This window comes from Thamnophis elegans, chromosome 12, assembly GCF_009769535.1.
Source record: "Thamnophis elegans isolate rThaEle1 chromosome 12, rThaEle1.pri, whole genome shotgun sequence".
NCBI classification, from domain to species: Eukaryota; Metazoa; Chordata; class Lepidosauria; order Squamata; family Colubridae; genus Thamnophis; species Thamnophis elegans.
In genome coordinates, this window is record NC_045552.1 from 574,747 (window position 1) to 597,117 (window position 22,371).

At 56.7% G+C, this 22,371-nt stretch overlaps 2 protein-coding genes across 4 annotated transcripts; one reads left to right on the forward strand and one right to left on the reverse strand.

The window, feature by feature from the left end:
• The first annotated feature begins 1,107 nt into the window (after nucleotides 1-1,107).
• FOSB (FosB proto-oncogene, AP-1 transcription factor subunit) lies at nucleotides 1,108-8,138 on the forward strand. 2 transcript variants are annotated; one of them, XM_032227103.1, is made up of 5 exons: nucleotides 1,108-1,862; nucleotides 3,099-3,419; nucleotides 4,503-4,610; nucleotides 5,708-6,001; nucleotides 6,102-8,138. In XM_032227103.1, the coding sequence occupies exons 1-5, from the start codon at nucleotides 1,722-1,724 to the stop codon at nucleotides 6,165-6,167; spliced, it is 930 nt and encodes a 309-aa protein (XP_032082994.1). In that variant the 5' UTR covers nucleotides 1,108-1,721; the 3' UTR covers nucleotides 6,168-8,138. The 2 variants fall into 2 exon arrangements, with proteins under 2 accessions (XP_032082994.1, XP_032082993.1); XM_032227102.1 differs by having other exon boundaries at nucleotides 5,708-8,138.
• Nucleotides 8,139-11,155: 3,017 nt separating this feature from the next.
• On the reverse strand, nucleotides 11,156-22,371 carry RTN2 (reticulon 2). Of its 2 annotated transcripts, XM_032228328.1 has the most exons (10): nucleotides 22,174-22,355; nucleotides 20,210-20,254; nucleotides 19,479-19,958; nucleotides 18,072-18,281; nucleotides 14,324-14,531; nucleotides 13,702-13,840; nucleotides 13,388-13,457; nucleotides 13,248-13,294; nucleotides 12,617-12,675; nucleotides 11,156-11,899 (listed from the first exon to the last, which is right to left on the reverse strand). In XM_032228328.1, the coding sequence occupies exons 1-10, from the start codon at nucleotides 22,202-22,204 to the stop codon at nucleotides 11,857-11,859; spliced, it is 1,332 nt and encodes a 443-aa protein (XP_032084219.1). In that variant the 5' UTR covers nucleotides 22,205-22,355; the 3' UTR covers nucleotides 11,156-11,856. The 2 variants fall into 2 exon arrangements, with proteins under 2 accessions (XP_032084219.1, XP_032084220.1); XM_032228329.1 differs by lacking the exon at nucleotides 11,156-11,899 and having other exon boundaries at nucleotides 12,613-12,675; nucleotides 22,174-22,371.

Genomic DNA, 22,371 nt, shown 5'->3' on the forward strand with positions numbered 1-22,371 from the left:
CTCCTTCAACCATTAACTCTTCTTGGTTTAGCAGGCTAGGAAGCTGGTGGTGGTGGGTGGCTGGGGGCTGAGTTCCAGGAGGGGAGGGCAAGACTTTGGAATGCATCCATCTCCTTGGTGGAGTTAATCCTGACTTGTTCAATTAACCCAGTTTATATGAGCTTGGACGACACAGACCCAGAAACTAATCCTCACAGGCAGGATTCAAACACAGACCCAGCTAAAGGGTCATTGGTTAGCCTGGTTGACCCAGCCAAGTAGCAGTTTCAGATGGCAGCTCCTTTACAATCATCTCTGTAAAGGGCCAAAGTGATGGTCTGGTTAGAAATGGTAATAAATCTGGTGACGGATGAAATCACACCTGGAGGTTAGGAGGGCCGAGTGCCTGCTGGTCTCCTGAGGGACTTTGGGACCCACAGCAAAGCAGAAGGCAGACCACCCCTCGGGTTAAATAATACAGGTTCAAAGACTGCACATTTTCCTATGGTTGGCCAATCACTTTCAGTGTCAAGGTGCCAGTCCTCCTTGCTGTGGCGGATGAGGACGAAAGCTTTGACTCCCCCAACTGTGGGCCGGGCAGGGAAGCCGTTCCCCAGACGTACAAAATTATTTGTCTTTGGCGGAAAGGCCGCCCTCCTTCCATCCCGGGGCAGCGAGTTCCCCACATTAACGGCCCTGCGGGGGTACAGTAAATACTCCTGCCCCTGGCTGCGGGGGGCGTCGAGGCGAAGAAGGGCGCCCGCTCGGTACCCAGCCGAGGGATTCGCCTCTCGCGTCGTGCAGCGCTTGGCCGCCGGGGCCAGAGGAAGTTTCCCCTCTGCGCTCCATCCCTGCTGGCCGCGGAGCTTTCATGCCGTTTCTAGAATATAGTAAAACTTTCTATTAATACCCATCAAAAGCCCCGCGCGCTCAGAGGGCGGATCAGCGCGGCTGAGCAGAAAGGGATTCCCTCTGACGTATTGCTAAGGATACCAAACAAACACACACAAGACCAAATATGGTTAATTGCGTCACACAGGAACACCCGGGGGCGGAGCGAGGGATCTCCTGCTTTTTAGCGCTTGAAAAAGACCCCCTTGCCGGGGGCGCCGGGAGACCCTCCTGGGCTGGAGAAGCCGCAGGGACCGGAGAGAGCAGCCGCTCGAGTTTGGGGCGCGGAGACGCCCCGGAGCCCGGTTTCGGCGACCCCACTATGTGACGTGAGCAAGGACTCGCCCCCTTCCTTGTATAAATAAGCCACACGGCCGACCGCGCTTCATTCATAAGATTTCACCCGCGACGGAGACGGAGCTACGAGGGACCCCGGCGGCGGATCCCCCTTTTTGCCTGCATCCCCGTGGCCGCCGCGATCTGAGCCGAGGCACCGGGCTTTGTAGGCGTTGCAGAACCGGAGGCAGGAGCGCTCCTCCCGGGAAGCCGAGGACTTGAGCGGACGCTTCCACCGGCGGTGCCCAGCCGCTGCAACACGTGGATCTAGGACCGGGAGACCCCCCGGAGCTCGGGGCGCCGTCTCCCCCCCAGGCACTGACAGCCGGAGGGGGAGGAAGAAGGATCGGCCAGCCGGCCCCGCTCGGAGGAAACTTCGCCGGCCCGACCTCGCGGCGAAGGGGGCGGCATTTTCGGCCGGCCGCTCGCCCGCCGGCTGGCCCCGCTCGCCCCTCGCCTTGGCTTCCAGGCGACCGCCGCGCGGCCGTGGCCTCCTGCCTGGGCCCCCGAGGGAGATGTATCAGGGCTTCCCCGGAGACTACGACTCCACCTCCCGGTGCAGCTCGTCCCCCTCGGCCGAGTCCCAGTACCTCTCCTCGGTGGACTCCTTCGGGAGCCCCACCGCCGCCGCCGCCGCCGCCGCCGCCTCCTCGCAGGTAAGGGACCGGGGCGCCCGGCTGCGGGACTTGGGGAGGGGGCTCCCTGGAGGGCGGGAGCAGCGCGGAGGGTCCGATCCCGGGGAGGGGGGCTTTGCGACCCCCGCCTTTCCTTCGCCCCCCCTCCCCCAGCCCCTCCCCCGGGCGGATTTTGGGGGGGGGTCCGCTCGTTTCGCCCCCCGCCCAAGTCCCCCGCATCGTCCGCTTCCAACTCTTCTCCCCTTCCCTCCACGCACGCGCGCTGGAGGGGAGGCGAGAACGCGAGCGAGAAAGGGGGGCGGGGTTGTGCGTAACGCATGACGTACTGGAACGCTCCGTGCTGACGTGAGGCACGTACGGCGCGTTTTCCTCCCCCTCCTCCTCCCCGAAGCGCGCGGGTTATTTTGGAAAGCTGGCCCGCCCCCGTTGCTAAGGGGAGGGGCGAGCGCGAGGGCTGCGCGGATTGGTCGAGCGGCTTCCCAGCCGCGCCCCCCCCTCCGAACCGCCCCTCTGCCAGCTGAGTTCGCAGCGCTGCCCGGGATGGTCCCTACGCGGGCGGGAGGCTCTGGCGGCGGGGCTACCTGGACGGGTGTCTGCCCTGCCGGCCCTGCCCGAGGGCTGGCTGTTTGGCTCGCCTCCCCCCGGTCGCCGGGCCACCTGCCCGCTGGGGATGATGGGTCTCGAGGGGCAGCCCTGCCCGAGGGGGCGTCTGCCTCCGGACTGCGCTCCCGTCTCTGCCCGGCTCGGGGGACCTTGGGGATCCCCCGGGTCTGGAGAACGGAGCCAGCCGGGGTGGCCGCCTCCCGGCCCGTGCACGGAAGCTCTTGCCTCCCCGCGGGCTGATCTTGGCTGGCCAAAGCGAAGCCCCCGCCCAGGAGCGCTCGGAGCCCGAGCGAGCCCCCGTCCTCGACCCCACGGCTTGACAGAACCGCCTTTTGGCTTCGAGAGCCAGCGCTGAGCTCTGGTTTGCGGGGCTCCCTGGCTGAGGATGCGGCTGTAGAGCGGGTGTCTCTGGGTACCATCCTCCCCAGCCGGTGCCTAGGACGACATACCAGTCCCTTCTGCCTGGTGCCCCCCCCTCTCCGGGTTTGGGATCCTGCATGCGGGACACAGGAGCAATGCAAAGGGGATCTGCTTTGGCCGTGGGAAGCCTGTGGAATCACCTTGGAGGGGGGTGGCAGGGCAGCCAGGGAAGTGCTCCCTGTTCTCCAAAGCAGACCCCCATAATGAGCACCTGATCCCTTCGCTTCCCTCCAGGAGTGCAGCGGCCTTGGGGAAATGCCCGGATCTTTTGTGCCAACAGTGACTGCCATATCCACAAGCCAAGACCTCCAGTGGCTGGTGCAGCCTACCTTGATTTCCTCCATGTCTCAGTCGCAACAGCAGCAGCAGCAGCAGCAGCAACAGCAGCCTTCCGGGCTGCCCCCACCCACAGTGGACCCCTATGACCTGCCCGGTCCCAGTTATGCTGCCCCCGGAATGGGTGCCTATGGAGCTGGCCCTTCGACTGCCCCTGTGCCTGAGGCCACCCCGCCTCGGTCCAGCAGGGCCCGGCCCCGAAGGACACGTGAAGAAACGGTGAGCTGCTTTTCCTTCCTCAGCCAGGAGATCAGGAACTCGGTTCCCTTTGCTTATTTGAGATCTGGTGTGTTGGAATCTCCCAGATTCCCCCTTTCCAAATTGTCCCCTTGGAAGTTGGGATGTCTTTGGGGGGGGGGAGAGGAGGGCTTAATATAGGTAGAAGTGGGGCGTCCTGGGGACTTTCCTCCCCCACATCAACAATCCATTCACCATTGAAAATCCATTGTGCCTGTTCTTACAAAATGGGAATTGTGCAGAGTTAACCCTGGTCACAAAACCACACGTTCACCTCCAGAAAAATAGAGCGCTGGCAAGCAGCCCCTCCCCAATTCTGTCCCCTAAGAAGGTCTTGGGAGGAAAACAGGGATTAGGACAGAGCTAATATTGCTAATATTATTTTGATTTGACCTGCCTTGAGGAGGAGATCTGTGTCATCACGCAGGCACCTCCAACCTTGGCAACTTTAAGACTTGTCGACTTTAATTTCCAAAATGTACTGGCTGGTAAACTCTGGGAGTTGAAGTCCACAAGTCTTAAAGTTGGCAAGGTTGGAAAGCCTAGTTGTAAGGCACACAGACGCTCTTGAATTTCATTTAAAAAAAAAAAAACATTACCGCCCCTCCTGTCCTAATTTAGAGCCTTATCACTGTGATAGAAATACACTGTGTTTAATGGTTTTATAGCCCACCTTACCTAAAAGGGTGGGTTACAAGGCTTAAGGTTATGAAAAACAAGCCTAGGAATAAATCAACATGATAAAAACAAGCCTTAATCATAAAACAACCCATGAAGACCGAATGGGGTTGAAATAAATTTGCTTTAAAGATCTTCAAAAGCCAGAAGTGTCCCAGTAGGCAGACTGGCTGGCTGGACCTTTCTGTCCTCCCTCCCTGCCTCCCCCTCCCCATCTATCCGTTATAAAGGGTGATGACACAGTTCCATCTTCTCGTACACATTTTGGGGGTGCCTTTAACTTGCCTCCCCCCCCCCAGTTGCAAGGAAGTGCCAGGAGCCCCAGGAAGCCTCTGGCCTTGCAATGGCAGCCAATGCCTGACCTGCCTCTCCCCTCTGTTCACACAGCTGACCCCCGAGGAAGAGGAGAAGCGCCGGGTCCGCAGGGAGAGGAACAAGCTGGCGGCCGCCAAGTGCCGGAATCGACGTCGAGAACTGACCGACCGGCTTCAAGCGGTGAGTTTTGATGCAAACGGGTGTGTGTGTGTGTGAGTTAGTGTTATCCTTGTTCTGGCCTTAATAAAGCCCCCCCAGGAGGGGATCTGGCCTTGTCCCTGCAGGGACTGCATAGCACTTGCCCCATGGGAGGGGGGGGGCATGTTGTAAACTCTCCCATTTCCTTGAGGCTCTGTGGGAGCCCCGTCCAGGCTGATCCTGTCCCTCAAATGTGATCCCAACTCTTAAGTCAAAGGGTTTGGCTGCTTGGACTTTCCGTAGGCAAGGAGCCAGTTTTCAGGATAGAACCCAGCCTTTGATCTACGGCAGTGGTTCCCAAACTTGGCAACTTTAAGACTTGTGGACTTCAACTCCCAGAATTCTCCAGCCAGCTCTGGCTGGAGAATTCTGGGAGTTGAAGTCCACAAGTCTTAAAGTTGCCAAGTTTGGGAACCACTGATCTACTGCAAGCCTTGTCCTTAGTGGAGGGGAGGTTTTACCTTGAATTAGAATAATTTGTTCTTTCATTTCAAGGGGGTTTCTGTCTGCAGAGTCCAGTCAAAAAGTCAAGGCTGCAGCCCCACAGCTGCCATTGCAGCTCCTAGGAAGCTGGCAGCGCCTTCCCTTGTGCCGATGCTGACGCCGCCTCAACTTTTCTGACCAGACTTTGCAGAGATTCCTGAAAGTTTGGGGGTGATGCTGCTCCACCAGTCCCTCGAAGTGGAATGCTCCAGGGGGGAGACGCTGCTGGGGTATCGCTGGGGCCAAGGAAGGGGTCCCCTTGGACCTTTTCCTTCTCCTGCGCTCATAGGCCAGGATTCGGTGGGCTCTGCCGCAGCAAGCCCCTCCCCACTCCAGATCCACAAATAAGGACCCCCAGGGGAGCCCAGGCCTCCCCCTTGCAGAGACCCCTGGATCCCTGGGCCTTAAAGCAGAGGGGAACCTGGAAGGTGGGTGGCGGGAGTGGGGAGGTGAGGAAGGGTCCCAACAGTTAACGCTTCCCTTGAGCGGCGTCTCCGATGGGCCTGGAAGGAGGAGACCAGACGGGCCAACCCATTTGCCCTCCTGGGTCCCGGCTGCTCCGGCCCTGGCCTGACCCGGTGCTGCCTCTTCCCCAGGAGACGGACCAGCTGGAGGAAGAGAAAGCTGAGCTGGAGTCCGAGATTGCGGAGCTGCAGAAGGAACGGGAGCGGCTGGAATTTGTCCTCGTGGCTCACAAGGGCACCTGCAAAATCTCCTACCAGGACATCACGGAACTGAGTGGGCAGCCCGGCCCCTCGGCAGAGGTCAGCGCCCTGGCCATGCCGGTCAAGGAGGACCCGTTTGGGCCCCCGGCCTCCTACTCCTCAGTGCCCCTGCATTACCAGCCGGCCCTGGGCGGACTCCCGGCTGCAGCCCCGGCCCCGGCGGAGGTAGCGTTTTCTAGTTCTTACTTTAGCCATGGTGAGGAGCTGACCGACCCGTACCCGGTTAACCCTTCCTATACGTCTTCGTTTGTGTTCACCTACCCAGAGGGAGCCACCTGCGGAGCCAGCCACCAGCGGAACGGCAGCAGCGACCTTTCCCCGGACTCTCTGAACTCCCCCTCGCTCCTTGCTCTGTGACACTCAAACCCACAACTTGCGCCTTTGGGTCTAGCCTGCCAGCCCACCCGCCCCCTGCCAACGCTGGGCTGGGTGAAGGGGGCCGGAGCCCCAATGCGCCTGGGCACACCGCTAACCCGCTCTGCTGCCGCTGCGGCCACTGCCTCCAGCCCTCGCGATGCGTTCTCAGTCCCTCCTTGGGGGTGCAGCACACAGCGAAGCGCATGGTTGTCCTTTGGCCCTCTCCTCGGCCGGTTCCCATATCGGGAGGAGAAAGGAGGACTTTTCTGGGGTGTGAGCCGGATCCCCCTCCTCAGAGGGTGCCCAGCCCACCTTTTCTCCTGGAAAAAAAGGATTTGCCTTCTACTGAATTGGGACGCTTGATGGATCTGGACGACGCCATTTCCCTCCACACTTCATCGCTGTTTCTGCCAGTGGGGGATGCCCTGCGGAGAGGAAAACTCAAGGGGGGGGAGACCCTCCCTGTGCTGCCCCCACCCAGCTTGTGTCTTGTGATGGCTTTGTGAATGTGTTAGCTGCATGGTTTTAAAACAGGCACTTTATCCTTTTCGCTAGTCAGCTTCCCATCCTGAGTGTTTGATCTCTGATGAGAGTGTCTGATCTCTCTCGGGCTCCGTTTCTACAGGATCTGCTTCCACTAGGATAAAAAAAGCCACATTAAGTGGCCAGTCAGGGCAGACTTTTTGTGGATTATTTGGGCACATTCCTGCTGAAAGCTTTTGCCATGTTAAAGTGGGCCAAACCGTTGCAGCCTTGATTCTTAATTTTGCCCATGAACTTCTGCAAATGGCAAGGCTGCTCTTGGGCATTGGGGTTTTCCGAGGTCGAGGCGATGTTTCTTCAGTGGGCATTCAACTCTCTCTCTGAAACCTTCAGCCAAGCAAATTAATTGTGCCATCGAGTCAGTGTTGACTTTAAAGATCTACTCCGGTTTCCAGTTTTGGAAATGGGAGTGATGGCGATATAAAAAAAAAATTATCTGGGGGGGAAAGGGCTTTGGCTTTGAGACACCAAAGGAAAGGGGGACCTGCAAAAAAACACCCCCCCAAAGCAGCTGAGGCTTTTCCTGCAGTGCTGTTGTAGGGGGACTGGCCACTCTCTTCCAGGCCCAGGAGGTGCTTCCAGTGAGTCCGGCCATCCGGTGGGCTTTCTGCATTCTCTGAAAGGGATCCACTTCCCTTTGGCCACCTCCCTCACTCGGTTTCTTTGGTGGGCAAAAGCAAGAAGGGTCCTAGCTTCCAGGAGGGGTGGGGGGTGGGGTGGGGGGGTCGGCCTGGGTGACAAATACTGTGAAAGGACCTCTGCAAGTGACCGCTTTCCCTGAACCTGTGAACTAGGTTTCCGCTTCCGCCAGCTGGACCTCATTGCATTCTCCCACTTAGGATGGTCAGCTGCTGCCCCTCTGCTCTCCGGCCAGGCTTCTGGGCTGCCCACCTGTCCCAAGAGGGGTCAATCTCTGCTGCTTTAGACTGGTAGTGTGGGATGTGACCCCTTCGATTCTGCTCACTGCCTCCCCCTCCCACTGCTGCTTTTCCAGGCCTGTGTGGCACGTAAGCTGGTTCTCCTGGCCAGGAGGCTTCCTTGCCCCACCCCTGGGAGGCCTCTTGGGCCAGACCCAAGCTGTGCCAGGTGCGCCTTCTTAGAGAGCATCAGCACATCTGAGCATCCCACCCAAGAGCCGCTTTCCGTTTTGTGCTGGCGGCCCTCCACTGCTCTGCATTTGTGGGGTGTTTTGTGCTCTGTTCTGTGCCTCCGGCTAAGCTCCCCTCAAGTGTCTTTCTGGACTGAGAGAGCTGCTGTGCTGCTTCTTGGCTCCCCAGAGCTCGCCATGACGCTATACAGAAAGTTTCCAAAACTTTTTCTTGCGACCAAGCTTTGGATGTTGTGTGTGTTTTTTTTTTAATTATTTTATTTTTTTAACCTATGGACTTTTATTTAACCAGCCTTTTTTAAAAAAAACAAAAACAAAACAGATCCTCGCTGGGGTTGGGGGAATATTTTTATTTTTAATTATTGTTATTTACCCCTTTCGTGCTGTAATATTTTTGTGTGTGATGTATTTGATGAAGCAACCTGAGGGCCAGTGGAGGGAAGGTGAAGTTTGGCCCCTGCTTTGGCCCTCCTGTCCTGCACTTAACTGGTCAGCAAAACAGCAAATAAAGACAGCTTTGAAAAAAAAATGCACTTTTTATGATGAATATATGATCTATTTTTTCAAATTCATGTAAAGAAAAAAAAAACGAGGTGCAATAAAGGATCTCAAGCCGTAGATCTGCCTGGCTTTCTCCACATTGAGACGCGACCGCCGGTTGCCGTCACCCTCGGTGTCCCAGGTAGTGGGCTTGGGTGAAGTTGATACGAGGCCCTTGCAGGGGACTCTCTGGTGTCACCCCAGGATCCATAGACTCTTTGTCACTCCTGTTAGAAACAAGGACGTTTATTATCTGTGGTGTCTTCTGCTAAAACTTGATCTCCTGGGAATGTCGAGTTAGATTCTTGCTAGAGGCTCCACTTAGCAGGGAAAACCTATGGTGAATAAGCCATCCTTGCATAGAGAAGAGGGCTGCAGGTTCTCATGAGAAGCGGCTGGCTGTTGCCCCCACCGCCTCCTGCCCAGTCTGGCCTGTAGCTCTCGGTGTCCCTGCAGATCTCCCACCCTAGAGCCACCCAGTGTTGCCCCCCTGCTCACTTTAACTCCCGAGTATGGATGACGGTGGCCACCAGCCCTGCCTTGTCCAGCAGGAGCAGCGGACAGCCCAGTCAGTCCGGATTAACGTATTCCCTTGCAGCCTCTTGCAAGTTCTGATACTGGTAGTCCTCAACTTACAACATAGTAATTGCTTGAAATTGCAGCATTGAAATAAGTAACTTAACGATTGGTTTTTACACGACCACTGCAGCATCCCGATGGTCGCATGATCAAAATCCAGACACTTGGCACAACCGGCATGTACTTGGGACAGTTGCAGTGTCCTGAGATCATGTGATCCCATTTTGCGACCTTCTGACGAGCAAAGTCAATGGAGGAGCCAAATACACGTAACCATATTACTAAATTAATGGCAGTGATTCACCTAGCAACTGTGGCAAGAAAGGTCGTAAAATGGAGCAAAAACTCATAACTGTCTCTCTTAGCAACAGAAATTGTGGGGGGGGGCCCTCAATCGTGGCCATAAGTGGAGGACTGCCTGCAGTTTCCAGTTGTGGTTGAGGTGTTGTGGTCCTTGGGCTCCCTCTGCTGGCAACTGGATGGAGATGGATCCATAGGCCAAGTTATTTTGGACGTACGAAGAACCTCTCCCCACCCTTCCCTCCTCAGGTCTTCCAACCGTCCTCATCACCCCTGTAACTGGGTCCCTCCACTTGGCAGCCCCTCGTTGTCTTCTTTTTTTTCCACCCTTCCCAGCATCAGAGTTTGGTCCTCGTGAGCTCTCCAACCTTGGGAACTTTAAGCCTGGCGGACTTCAACTCCCAGAATTCCCCAGCCAGCTTTGCCGAGTTTCCTGAATTCTGGGGTTCATTGCATCATGATGCAATTTGGCCAAGATGAATTGTTGTGGGCTCGTTCCTTTAACCTTGCTTTCCCTCCAGGAGATCCAAGCGGCACATATAATTATATCTCCCCCTCCTGTATTTTCCCAACCACCACACTGAGAAGTAGGCGCACTGAGTGAGGAGGAGCTGCCCCAGGATTGAGGGGTTTCTGCATCAGGCTTTCCCCACTCTTCATGGGATCCACGCCTCAAAGTCCTGGGGAGAATCAAGGAAGGCCGGTGGGCACAGGTGGCACACGGTTTCCCATCACCATTGGCAATTCTTGTAGGCCAGAGGTCTCCAAATCGGGCAACTTTTAAGACTTGTGGACAATTCCCAGAATTCCTCAGCCGGCATAGCGGGAGTTGGAAGGGACCCCGGAGGTCTTCTAGTCCAGCCCCTGCTCAGGCAGGAAACCTTATACCATTTCAGACAAATGGCTGTCCAGTCTCTTCTTGAAAACCTCCAGTGATGGAGCACCCACAACTTCTGGTGGAAAGCCGTTCCACTGGTTAATTGTCCTTAATATATATTAATTGTCCATATATAGAGCCATGTAGAGAGCCGAGGTGGCGCAGTGGTTAGAGTGCAGCACTGCAGGCTACTTCAGCTGACTGTTATCTGCAGTTCAGCGGTTCAAATCTCACCGGCTCAAGGTTGACTCAGCCTTCCGTCCTTCCGAGGTGGTTGAAATGAGGACCCAGACTGTGGGGGCAAATATGCTGACTCTGTAAACCGCTTAGAGAGGGCTGAAAGCCCTATGAAGCGGTATATAAGTCTAACTGCTATATATATACATTTCCTGGGAGCTGAAGTCCACAAATCGTAACCCCTGCCCACCCCTGAGGTAAACAACATTGCAGGAACATCATGAGGTAAATTCTACATGGCACTCAGAGGAAAAAGGCGGGAAAGAAGGAAACTCCCCCTTTACAGTCACAGCAACCAATCACAGCTCAGATTCCCTCACACATTGGGCAATCAACCAACCAATCAGCTACGACGACCGGTGTGTTCTTACTCAGTAGTCCAACCTTTCATTGCTCCAGCTATTAAACTGGACGTCTTAATAGGCGCCTTCTTCTTCTTTACGGCCCCCTCAGATATTGGAACACAAGTCTTCAAAGTAGCCACGTTTGGAGACCCCCGTCTTAGGCAAACCCCCTCCCACCCACCGCCTGTGTGGAAACTCAACCACTTGCCAGAATAAAACCAGATTTACTTGCACGATTCTGGCGACTTGGAGAGGCGAAGGGCCTTTGGCTTTTGTGCTCGGAAACGGAGCCCCCGCAGCCCCCAAGCAGACTTTACGGCTTGCTGTGGAGGAGGAGCAGGAAAAAAAGGGGATTTTGGCAGGGAGACGCATTCACACACCCACACAGTGCACCACAACCACCACCAGGGAAGACCCAGGAGACCAGGCGGTCATGCGTACCCCTTTTTTCCTCACAACTGTTTTTATTAAAGTGTAAATATCCAGGCAACCCGCCAGCTGACCAGCCAAGCCACAGCCTGGCCCGTGACGAGAGGCAGGGGGTGACAGCTACAACATCCCACAGGAAGGGGGCAGAGGGGGCCCTGCCCAACCTCGAGCGGCTTCCCTTCCTCAAGAGGGAAGGATGCTCCAGGTTGGCCGGCCTCAACTCAGGACCCGGGACAAATACTACAGGCAGGAGAAGGAGGAGGAGGAGGAGGAAGTCGCCAGGACAGGGAGGGAGAAAGAAGCGTGGGATACTAGCCCCTTGGCTCCTGGTTGACAAATCCTTGGCTGTGGGCCTGGGGAGGGGGGGCTTCTCTCAGCCCACCTCCCCCACCCCCAGGAGGGAAAGAGGCAGCCCTTAGCAGCTTCCCGGAGCCTCTGCAACGGCAGGGCTGAGATGCAAAGGGATGATGGTCTCCCCCCCATTCCCCTTGCAAGGGGTCCCCCAATTTCTTGGGGGGAGCTGAAGGAAAACCAGCAACTGCCCAGCCCCTCCAGGCCAAGGAGACTGGGAGAGGAAGGGTCACTATGCAACGGCTGGGGAGGAGGGAAGTGAGGGAGAAGAAGAGGAAGGAAGAAGAAGAAGCAGGGTGTGCGTTGTCGTTTGCATCTGTGTGTGTGCAGGGAAGAGAACCGCCAGCGAGGCCCCTCACTCCGCCTTCGCTTTTGCCGTCGGCAATTTGGACAGCATCCTGGGGAGAAAAAGAGAATACTGAGCCAGCCAAAGGAGGAATCTGCTTTCCAAAGCTTTTTACCAAAGTTAACAGAGTTGGAAGGGACCTTGGAGGTCTTCTAGTCCAACCCCCTGCTCAAGCAGGAGGCCCTGTGCCTGCAGTGACCAACTTTGGCAACTTTAAGACTTGTGGACTTCAACTCCCAGAATCCCCCAGCCAGCATAGCTATGCCATTCCAGGGAAATGGCTGTCCAATCCCTTCTTAAAAGCCTGTTAAAAGCCTTAAAACAGTGTTTCTCAACCTTGGTGACTTTAAGTCCTGTGGACTTCAACTCCCAGAATCCTTAAAGTCACCAAGGTTGAGAAAGACTGCCTTAAAAGTTTCAGTTCAAACTTTAGGTTGAAGCACAGACCACATTGAGCACCCCTTTGGGGTCCATTGACGCTATTTTTATAAGGTTTTCTTTTTAAATTACATTCCACTTTCTTTCTCGCAAGAAATAAGGCAGAAATAACTTATCTTTTGAGAAGTGTTTTGTGGGCTCACATATTGGATCCAAGGGAAAAAATAAATTAAGAAAATTAAGCCCAGAGATGGGCAGCATATACATGAAATAACAAAAATCGTATGGCACCAATATATGAAGACCGGAGCTCGAGAAGGCCTTCCAATGGCTTAGTCTCCTCCTCCCACCTCCTGCCCCATTCTGTTCTGCAGGAATTTCTTGAACTTACTTTGCTCTGAGGTTACTCAACTGGTTCCTCACCAGCTCTACATACTGGTCGATCTGTGCCTGAATGGAGGGGGGGGAAGAGAAACAGGGATCAGCCCTTCCGAAAATAACAACACGGAACCGGTTGTTGCTCTGCTCCCTCCTTCTACTTCTGAAAATCTGCTACTCAAGAGTCAGGCCACTGCAGCATCTTACCGTCACGTGATCAAAATTCGGACATTTAGCAACTGAACTCATATTTATGACCGTTGCAATACCCCTGGGTCATGTGATTCCCCTTTTGCAACCTTCTGATATGCAAAATTTAATGGGGAGACTAGAGTCACTTAACGACCATGTGATTCACTTAACAACTGTGGCAAGAAAAGTTGTAAAATGGGACAATGCTCACTTAACATAGCAACAGACATTTTCGGCTCACTTGTGGTTGTAACTCAAGGACTATCTACTCCACTTTCATATAGGATTCTACTGCCGTGTTTTCTTCTGTATATGGCCTATGGCTTAATCAACAATAACATACTTAGCCAAGCAAACATGGCAGCCGGAATGAATTCTGTTCTGCTCCTTTTTTAATGCCAGTTGTGAGTTTCAGCAACTTTCTCCTCCTCCCCCCCGAGCTAGACACTCACCTGATGCTGCCTGTAGAGCAGAGGGAAGGTAAATGCACTTATCACACCTGTGGAAGAAAAGGAGGGGGTGAGTCTCTCTTATACCTGCGGGACCCCGACTCCACCCTGAAAGGCTCTGTCCTCCCAGGTCCCCTCCTTACCCAGTATAAGCAATGTCAGGCCATTAAAAACGGCTCCCACGTAGGTGAGGACGTAGAACAAGAACGCAAACTGAAAAAATAAAATAAAAAGCAGAGCTGGGTGAGACCCCAGGAAGGAGAGAAAGGGGGTCCCATCCTGCCAGGGCTCTGGAAAGTGAGGTGCCCAACCTGTACCCACCCCCGTCAGGAGGAAGCAGGCTGGGGCAAGAGAGAGACACATGGCACATCCTTGCTGACTCCGGGCCTCCATGTCGCCTTCATCTCTGACTATTTATTGCATCTTTACGATGTGTGGATCCCCCAGCCAGGCTCACCTTGAGGGACTCCACCATGTCATCCACCAGGAAAAGGCGCTGCAGAGTCTTTGTGCCCCAGGTGACATGATGCACCACCCGTTCCGTCAGCCGTTCCAGCTGTTCTTTGGACAGCCCAAAGTCTGCATCCAGCTGGGCCCTGGCAGGCGGGCAGGAGGGGAAGGGAGAGGAGAAGGAAGGAAGGAAGGAAGGAAGGAGGGAGGGAGGGAGGGAGGGAGGGAGGAAGGAAGGAAGGAGGAGGAGGGAGGGAGGAAGGAAGGAGGGAGGGAGGGAGGGAGGGAGGAAAGGAAGGAAGGAAGGAAGGAAGGGACACTCAGCCAAACCCATACCTGGCTGTCTTGCCTTCCCCTTCCAGACTGGGATCCCTGGCAGCCCTGGAGACCAGGCCATCCCCCCTTGGCTGGATCTTCTGGGGCTACAACAGCGGCCCCCTTCATTCATCCACTTCAAACTGGGGGAGGGCAACATCCATGGTGTCGGGGGGGGGGCTGTCCTGCTCGTGCCCCTCCAGAGGGAACCCCAGAGGCAGCCAAGCCACAAGCGCTGAGCATGGAGGCATCCCTCTGGCAGGCTCTTTCCCCACATCCTGCGAGCATCCAGGGCAGCCCGGCTGCTTACTCACTGGAAGGGGTGGTGCCCGTCTCCCCGGCGGACCAGCTGCAGCACCTTGCTGTATCCCCTGAGCGAGATGGTGATGCCGAGGGCGGCCAGGGAAAGGTAGGAGGCCACGCTGATGATGCTGAAGTGCATCAGGCAGAGCAGGGCCACCATCAGCGCCGTGAACGCCAAGGCTGATTTGCGGGTGTCCCGCCAGTACACCAAGTCGGCCACTGCAGGCAAAGCAGAACAACAACACCAGCGTTGGAAGGGGCCCTGGAGGTCTTCTAGTCCAACCCCTGCTCAAGCAGAAGAACCGAGTTCAGCCTGGGAACTTTAAGGCTTCAACTCCCAGAAGTTTGGTTTCAAAAGTTCAGTCTGGACCCCAAACTGGGATTGGGGGGCTGAATAAGAAGCCTATGAAGCTATGAAGGTCCCCCCCCCCCTCCACCGATGTTTAATGTTAAGTAAAGTCTGTTCCACCTCAGAGGAGGGCAGAGGGGCCCTGATTAAATAGGACGCAGCTGCTGCTTCTGGTTAAACATTTGCTCACTTGTGGTCCGAAGCTTCCCCCCCAACAGATGCCAGCTTAACCACCGGCCTGGTCTGCTTACCCGCTTCCCATTCCAGGAGGCATGAGGGGGAAATCTCAACCCCCAGCAGCGTCTCCCCGACCCACATTGGCGCAGCTACCACGTCCCCCACCAAGCTCTAAGCCCCTCTGCCATGTTCCTAAAAAGGAGATGCCAACCGCCTCTTGCCCCACAGCCCCCTGCCATGTGTGGCTGCCCTTGCCAAGCACCCGGCGCGAGTTCCTTGCTGGGGCTTCCACACTGGACGCAACTACTTGCAGATGCAGCCCCCCTGGGGGGGGGGAGGGAGGGGGGGTGTTAAGTAGTGGAAGACGGGCTTTGGCTGGCATTTCCACTTTCTCTTCCCCAGAGAGAAGCCGCCGTCGTCGCTCCAAAGGATTTCCTGCTCTGCAAAGATGGCGCGAAGGGACCCCACCCATCGGGAGAGAGGAGGCGGGGAGGGCGAGACGCCCAGGGCCCTGGCAGCTGTTGCAGACTCTCCCCCTCCCCCTTAACTGACAGGCCCAGATGCAGCCCAGTCGCTTAAGGAATCCGAGGAGGCACGGGCGGTCCGGGGGGAGGGCTGGAGGGCTGAACAGGCCCAGTGTGGCAGTTTGGGGGCTCTGGGCATCTGCACCCTACAAGACTTATGTCCTGGCTCCCCAATTTACGGGATGCCCCTCTCACTCCTCTTCCCCCAAAGGCTGCCTCCCTTCAGACCGGATCCCCACTCAGTTAAAATCCCCCCCTCCTCAAAAAACAAGCTCAACCAGGATCTTCCCCACATCCCGATCCCCCTGCCTGGCAAAGCTCGTAGGGCACAATCCTAACCGGGGGGTGGGGGTGGGGGTGGACACACACGACCCACCTGTGCTTGCCATGGCGATCCCCTTTTCTCACCGCTCCAGGCTCCTTGCCGCTCTGTGGGAACCTCCCCGGGCACCAGTTCTGGGCTGGAAGGGGGCACTGCTCAGGGGACGGGGCTGAGGAAGCGCAGGTGGGGGGGGGAGGGTGCTATTTTTAGCTGACGAATCCCAGCAGCCTCTTCCCCTCCGGAGCCCCCGCCTGCCTCGCTTGGTCCTGCCTGGCGGAGTTAGCTTTGCAGCCTTAAAGGGAGGGGCTGGGGAGGCAGCGGCTGCGAAATGGGGTGCTGGATCCCCAGCAGAAAAGCAGAAAGGTGAGCAACAGAGGCCTGCTTGGGGGGGGGGGGTGTTGAGGGGCCAAAAGTGACCGGTTCTGACTGACCCTGAACGGTCAGAGCCAGTGAGGAGAGGAAGTGGAGCCTCCCGCTTTGAGCTGCTTGTACTGGCCACTAACTCGGGGCCAGGCGTGCCATCAGCGTCCACCTTCCGGCTGGCAAGGCTGCCTCGGGGACTGTTTTCCAGAGCGGCTGTTTCCGTATGAACCGGGGTGGGTGAGCATGTCTTTCCTTGTCTCCGGTGTTCTGAGTTCGGGTGCTGCTGTTAATCCATGAAGCACGGCCTTGAGGACTTGAAGCTTGGAAAGCCAAATGCCGCTCTCTTCCAGATGCTAGTGGGGGGGTGGTGGTCTCTATGGACTCACGATCTCAAGAGCGAGCCAGCAGGCCCCTTACCCTATCTGGGGGGCAGGGGCCTTCATTCCCACCCCTCCCTTTATTTGGGGAAAGGGTGATGCTGATGGTGGGGCTGCATCCTTTCACTCCGGGGTCTCCAAGCTTGGCAACTTTATCAGGTGTGGAGCGTAACTCGTATTCCGGCTGAGGAATTCTGGGAGTTGAAGTCCACAAGCCAAGTTTGGAGACCCCAGAGTTAAATGAAAGAGGACTGCCCGCATGCCGCCTGTCGGTCGAGCCCGTGTAAGGCCACCTGTTCTCTGGCTGGGGAAATGTTAGTTCCTTTCATGTGTCTGAAACAAAGCCAATAGGAAACCTTGGACTACAACTACAATCATGCCCAGTGTGGCCCCTCTTGCAATTCAGAGCAGTAGCTAAGACCTTATTAGCAATAAAGGTGTGGCTTTCTCAGAGAGGGTCCTTGTGTTGGGGGGGGGGGCTCTTTAGCCTGGGCCAGGCCCAGACGCCTTGAAGGAGAAGCCCCTTGTCCTTGCTCGGGGGGGGGGGGCAGGGCAGGGCGGTGGAAGGCTCCGGGGCTCCAATTCCGCTTGGTTCAGCAGCATTGGGGCTATTTATACCCCTTGACTGGATGTGGCTGCAATCCCGATCGGGCTCCGTGCCAGGGGCCGTGAATAAGGACCTCTCCTAGGGGAAACAGCCCTACCAGGGCCAGCAAAGGCAGGAGGGCGGCCCAGGCCACCCCCACCCACCCCGGCCACTGCTTCAGGGGGATAGCTACGGCCAGGAGTCCTCACCAACAGGGAAGTACAGGCAGTCCTCGACTTATGACCACAATTGAGCCCAAAATCTCTGTTGAAACAGTTGTTTTGCCCCATTTTACAACTTTTTTTTGCCAAGTTGTTAAGTGAATCACTGCAGTCGTTTGTAACACGGACGTTAAGTGAATCTGGCTTCCCCATTGACTTTGCTTGTCAGGAGATCACAAAAGGGGATCGCGTGACCCCGGGGACGCTGCGGCCGTCACAAACCAGTTGCCAAGCATTTAAATCTTGATCACATGACCACAGGGATGTTGCAGTGGTCGCAAGTGAAGAAAATGCTCTCTTTTTCCAGTGCCATTGTAAAGGTTGTAAGTCTGCAAATGGCAGACTTCTACGTAGCTCTGCCTCTGGGCCCCATCCTTGGAGAAGGTGCCCCGGCTGGGCTCACCCACCCTGTGCAAAAGACCCCAGACTCAATCTCTGGCACCTCCAAGTGTTGGTGTGGGGGGAGCAGAAGAGTACAAGCCCTCTCCCTCAGTGTTGGGGTCAAGGGAGCTGCCTTCCTCATCCTGGCCCTGCCAGAGCAGCTCGGGCACTTCTCCCATCACCCGGGCATTGCAATCTGATATGCTTGCTGGGCAAGGGGCAGCTGGGCAGGCCTGGCCGCCTATTGGGGTGCTCCCTTTGCTCCTGCTGGTGCCAACGGGGCTCCTGAACCTCTGAATGAGCAGAGTGATTGCTATGCCACAAACATCCAGGTGGGGGGGGGGAGCAGCACTGCAGGCCTCCCCTCGATGCCTTGTAACTACCATAGAGAGTCTTTTGGGGGCAACCCACTAGCCTGGCAAATTCTAAATGCCTCTTTTCTCATGCCAGCTGGCTCACCTAGGATGTTCAGGATGTTCTCGAACTGCTCCGGTTCAACTGGATGGGGTTCCTGGCCGGGCCCTTCTTCCTCTTCCTCAGGTGTGGTTGGTTGGCAGAACTCTGCTGAGGTCAGTGCTCGGTCTTGGGGGGTGTCAGCACCACGGGAGGGGCCTGCTTCGGAGTGGGAGACTAAGGCAGCAGGCAGAGAGAGGGTCTCCCTGGGGTCACCTGGAGCAGAGTTTAAAACCAGGAAAACACAAAGTCAGGGCCTTTTTCTGCTCTGGGCACCCAGATCTGCAATTGTGCCCAGTTCCCCATTTGCCCTTCCCAGTCCGGCTGCCTTTCCTGGTTCCCTCCCGGCTGCCACTTTGACCTCCCTCTCAGGACAGCTGTTCTGAGCACCTAAAACACAACTTCGCAGGGAGCTGTTTATTTTTCAAACTGAGCCATTTCTTAGCCTTTCTGTGGCTCACAGGTGAGGCTCCGCTGCTCTGGACTTCCAGCATCTGCAGTTTGAAAGTTGATCTCTCACTTCACCCAGCCTACAGATGTGGATCGGCTCCCTAAAGCAGCCGGTGCCCCCAGGGACAGCATGGAAAGAGCAGTGGAGCCATCCGATGTGGCAGGTGGAGGGGACTGTGCCAGCCCTTCTCCTTAATTTCATTAGGACAAAGAGCGCGGCCGGGGGGGGGGATTTTGTGGCTCTTACAGGGGGTCTCTTCACAGCAGAAAAGTCAAAATCACATTTTGCTTTCCACGTTGAAAAATAAACACAAACAGATGCTGAACGATTTTTGGCTGTTTTTCCCTTAATAAACAAAGCACCACAAATGACCAAATATTGCCACCACGGATGGACATGACTCTGAATCCCACATCCTATTTTGACTGGAGAAATCCCACCCTTGAGGAAACCCCTCCCCCCTTGGGCAAACTGGAAGATGCCAGCCCCACTTTCTGTAGCTCAGCGTTGAATTGGGGGGGGGGTGTTCTTGGTGCTCTCTGAGCTTGGTGGTTTTCTTGCAGACGTTTCATGACCCAACTAGGGATTATCTTCACTTGCTAGAGGCAACCCCTCCTCCCTTCTAGCATTGATGAAGTTACCTAGTTGGGTCATGAAATGTCTGCAAGAAAACCACCGTTTAGAGAGCACCAAGGACCCCCCAGACCTCCTCCTCCTCCTCCTCTTCCATTCCACAAACCCCCACTTCCTTCTAGCGCTGATGTTGTTACTTAGTTGGGTCCTGAAACGCCTGTCAGGAGATAACCACCCTCAGAAAGCACCAAAGACCCACAATTCAGCCCTGAGCTACAAGCCTTCTCTTCTTCTGCCCTCCAAACATGGCCCTCCTCCTGCCAAACCTGGGATGGCTGGTGAGGGCAGAATTCAGCCTCCGTTGCCCTTCAGAGGCACCCCTTCCCTACCTGTTCCTGAGCAAGCCGTGCTGCTATCGCCTTCCGTCTCCACCGCTGGCCATGGGGGCGTGGGACACGGAGATGCCTGTTCCTCCCCTTCGGCCGCATCCAGGTCGCTGCCGCAGCCCACCCGGGAAGCCCAGTCCAATGGGAAGTTATCCAGTCCTCGGCCACTGCCCGAGAGGAGGGCTCCCTCTCCCTCCGGAGACGGGCAGAGGCTGGGAATGTTCTCCAAACTGTCCCCCAGGGCGGGCACAAAAGTTTCACAAGTCTCCGTGCGGGGCAGCGGAGGCCTCGTCCGGCGGGTCTGGGAGTCACGTCTGCCCCGGTGCTCCGCTGCGCCGGGGCTGCTGTTGGAGGCAATGGTGATGTAGGAAAAAGTCAGCTCCCGGGGAGTCCCCCATTCCACAGAGCCCTCCTCCTCTTCCTCCTCCTCCGAAAACTCCCGCGCTGTCTGCAGTTCAGGGAAGTCAGATTCCTCGTTGGCTCCTGCAGGAGGAAAAGGACACCTTTGGCACCCGGGAGTCACCTGGGAAGATGGCCTTTCCCTGGATCAGAGAGAGCAGGCATGCTGGGCCTGCACCTCCGGCCCCAGGCCCCAGAGCAGCCCTCGCAGCTGGCCCTTCCGGACCTGTGACCTGGTGCCACCTGCTCCTCGCACAGGGTGACCTGGCTGCAAATGCCAGGACCAGATTTGGGCAGCCCCAGGTGGGTTCTTCACACCCACTTTGCACACTCACCATCTGTAGAATCAGGTGTGGTAGAAGCAGTTGAAGGAGACTCTTCTGCAGGGAAGGGAGAGAAGAAAGAGAGACGTTTTTGGACATGCAGCCACGTATTTATTTATTTTGCATCCTGCCTTCATTATTCATTATGAACAAGGCGGCAAACATATCTAATGCTCCTTCCTCCTCCTGCTTTTCCCACAACAACAACAACAACAACAGCCCTAGGAGGTGAGTTGGGCTGAGAGTGTCTGGCCCAAGGTCACCCAGCTGCTTCCATGCCTTAAGCGGGACTAGAACTCCCAACCTTCTAGCTTGGGGCCTTCCCTCAGTAGGCCAAACTGGGTCTTCTGCCAGATCAGGGCATAGCCTGGCTCCCAGCCCACCTCAGCCTTCTGAGAGACCGGAGAAGCAGGAGGGCCGTCACTGCAATTCCGAAACACCCACAGATCGCCTGGGCGATACAGAAAAGAGGGTCGTTAAGTCTTGCAAATACCGTTTCGCAATTCAGTGCTTGATTGCTGCATGCCGGGTTTGGTCAGTTGTATCTCTTGGCTGTGCTAGCACACCACAACGACAACAACACTCCACGCCTCACCAACAGCTACACCCTGGATCAGTGTTTCTCAACCTTGTCAACTTGAAGATGTCTGGACTTCAACTGACAACTAACTGCATTCGCTGGCTGGGGAATTCTGGGAGTTGAAGTCCGGACATCTTCAAGTTGACAAGGTTGAGAAACACTGCCTTGGATGGTCAGATGTCCCCACCTCCCCCTTGTTCCTTCTGCTTCCCTCAATGCTGGCAGAAGGAATGTCAGGGAATGCTTGGAAGCTGGCAGAGTCAAAGGTCGGGGAGGGGAGAACAGGTTTACCCCGCTCTCGCCAGGAGTCCTTTTGAAAGCAGGATTCTCTCTGAGATCCAATCTTCCAAAGGATTTGGGATGAAACCCACATTTCAACCTTCACTGGGTTACCTGTCCCACCTGGGGCCCAACACCATCAGGTTTGAGCGTTGCAGTGCAACATTTCTGGGAGGCAACCTGCAGATTGGGCCGGCCGCTGGTGTTTGTGGGGGGGTCTCCTGCTCCACACTGGTTTTGTGCAAAGGGGCTGTCAGTCTGCAAAAGAGGGTCTGGCCTCAGGGGTCCACATGGGTCTCTCTTCAAGGGGGGTTCAAGTACATCAATGGCTCAAAAGGGGAGGAGCAACCTTTCCAGGGGCCCAGGGGCTCCAAGGGCCCCACACGGCCCACAGGGCAGAATGCCAAGCAGAAGAGATCCAAAGGTGGCGGTGGGGCAGGGGGATCCATACCACAATAGCCTCCCACAAAACAGGCAAGTGCAAGTCCACTGCAGCCTTCCTAAAGGTTTGCACCTCCACCACACCATCTTCCCTGGCAGAAACCTCCCTCTGGTGCCAGCCTTCCTGCCACCCCTTGGCCCTGCTGTTCATCCAGCCTTCAGGCCAGCCACTCAAAGGGCCGGGACAGGGGTGGGGGGGGGAGCCCAGGGATGCTCCCTTCCCCATTAGGCCTATGGGAAAACAGGAGCCGGGCTCTGCCTCCCCCCACAAAAGGGCCCCGTAAGCAACACCCCCCCCCCCCCCGCGCGCAGGTTGCAGCCTGCCCAGAACTCCGCAGCGCTCCAGCCGCCTCGCTCTGCAGGCCGGGCGGAAAACAGGCGCCGGTCCCCACCCAGAGCCTGGCAGATGCTCCTGACGGCATCCCAGCATCCACAGCCCACTGGAGGGGATGGAGGGGCTGCAGGGCGATGCGCGGGGACCCCCGGGTTGCAAAGGGAAGAGCGGGCCCGGCGCGGCCGCCCCGGAAGCCTCCGGCTGCTCGGCCCGAGGGCGAAGGGTCGCAGGGCGGGGGGCGCTCGGCGGGGCCTCCCCGGGGGGCTCGGGTTTTGTCCAACCGATGGGCGGCGGGGAGAGGGGACCCAGCCCTTTGCCCCCGCTCGGCCCGACGACACCTACTGCAGTGGGCGAATCCCAGGACCTGCCCCATCGCCCCGGCAGCCGGCCTCCCCGAGGTCCATGCGGATCGCCGCGGCGGTGAGCTCCGACCGCGCCGCCGCCCCCCGCCGCCGCCCCGCGCTCATCTCCCCGGCAGCCCCATCCCGCCCGGGGCGCCAGCGGGACGATCCCCGCGTGCCAGGCGGCGAGGGTCCCGCG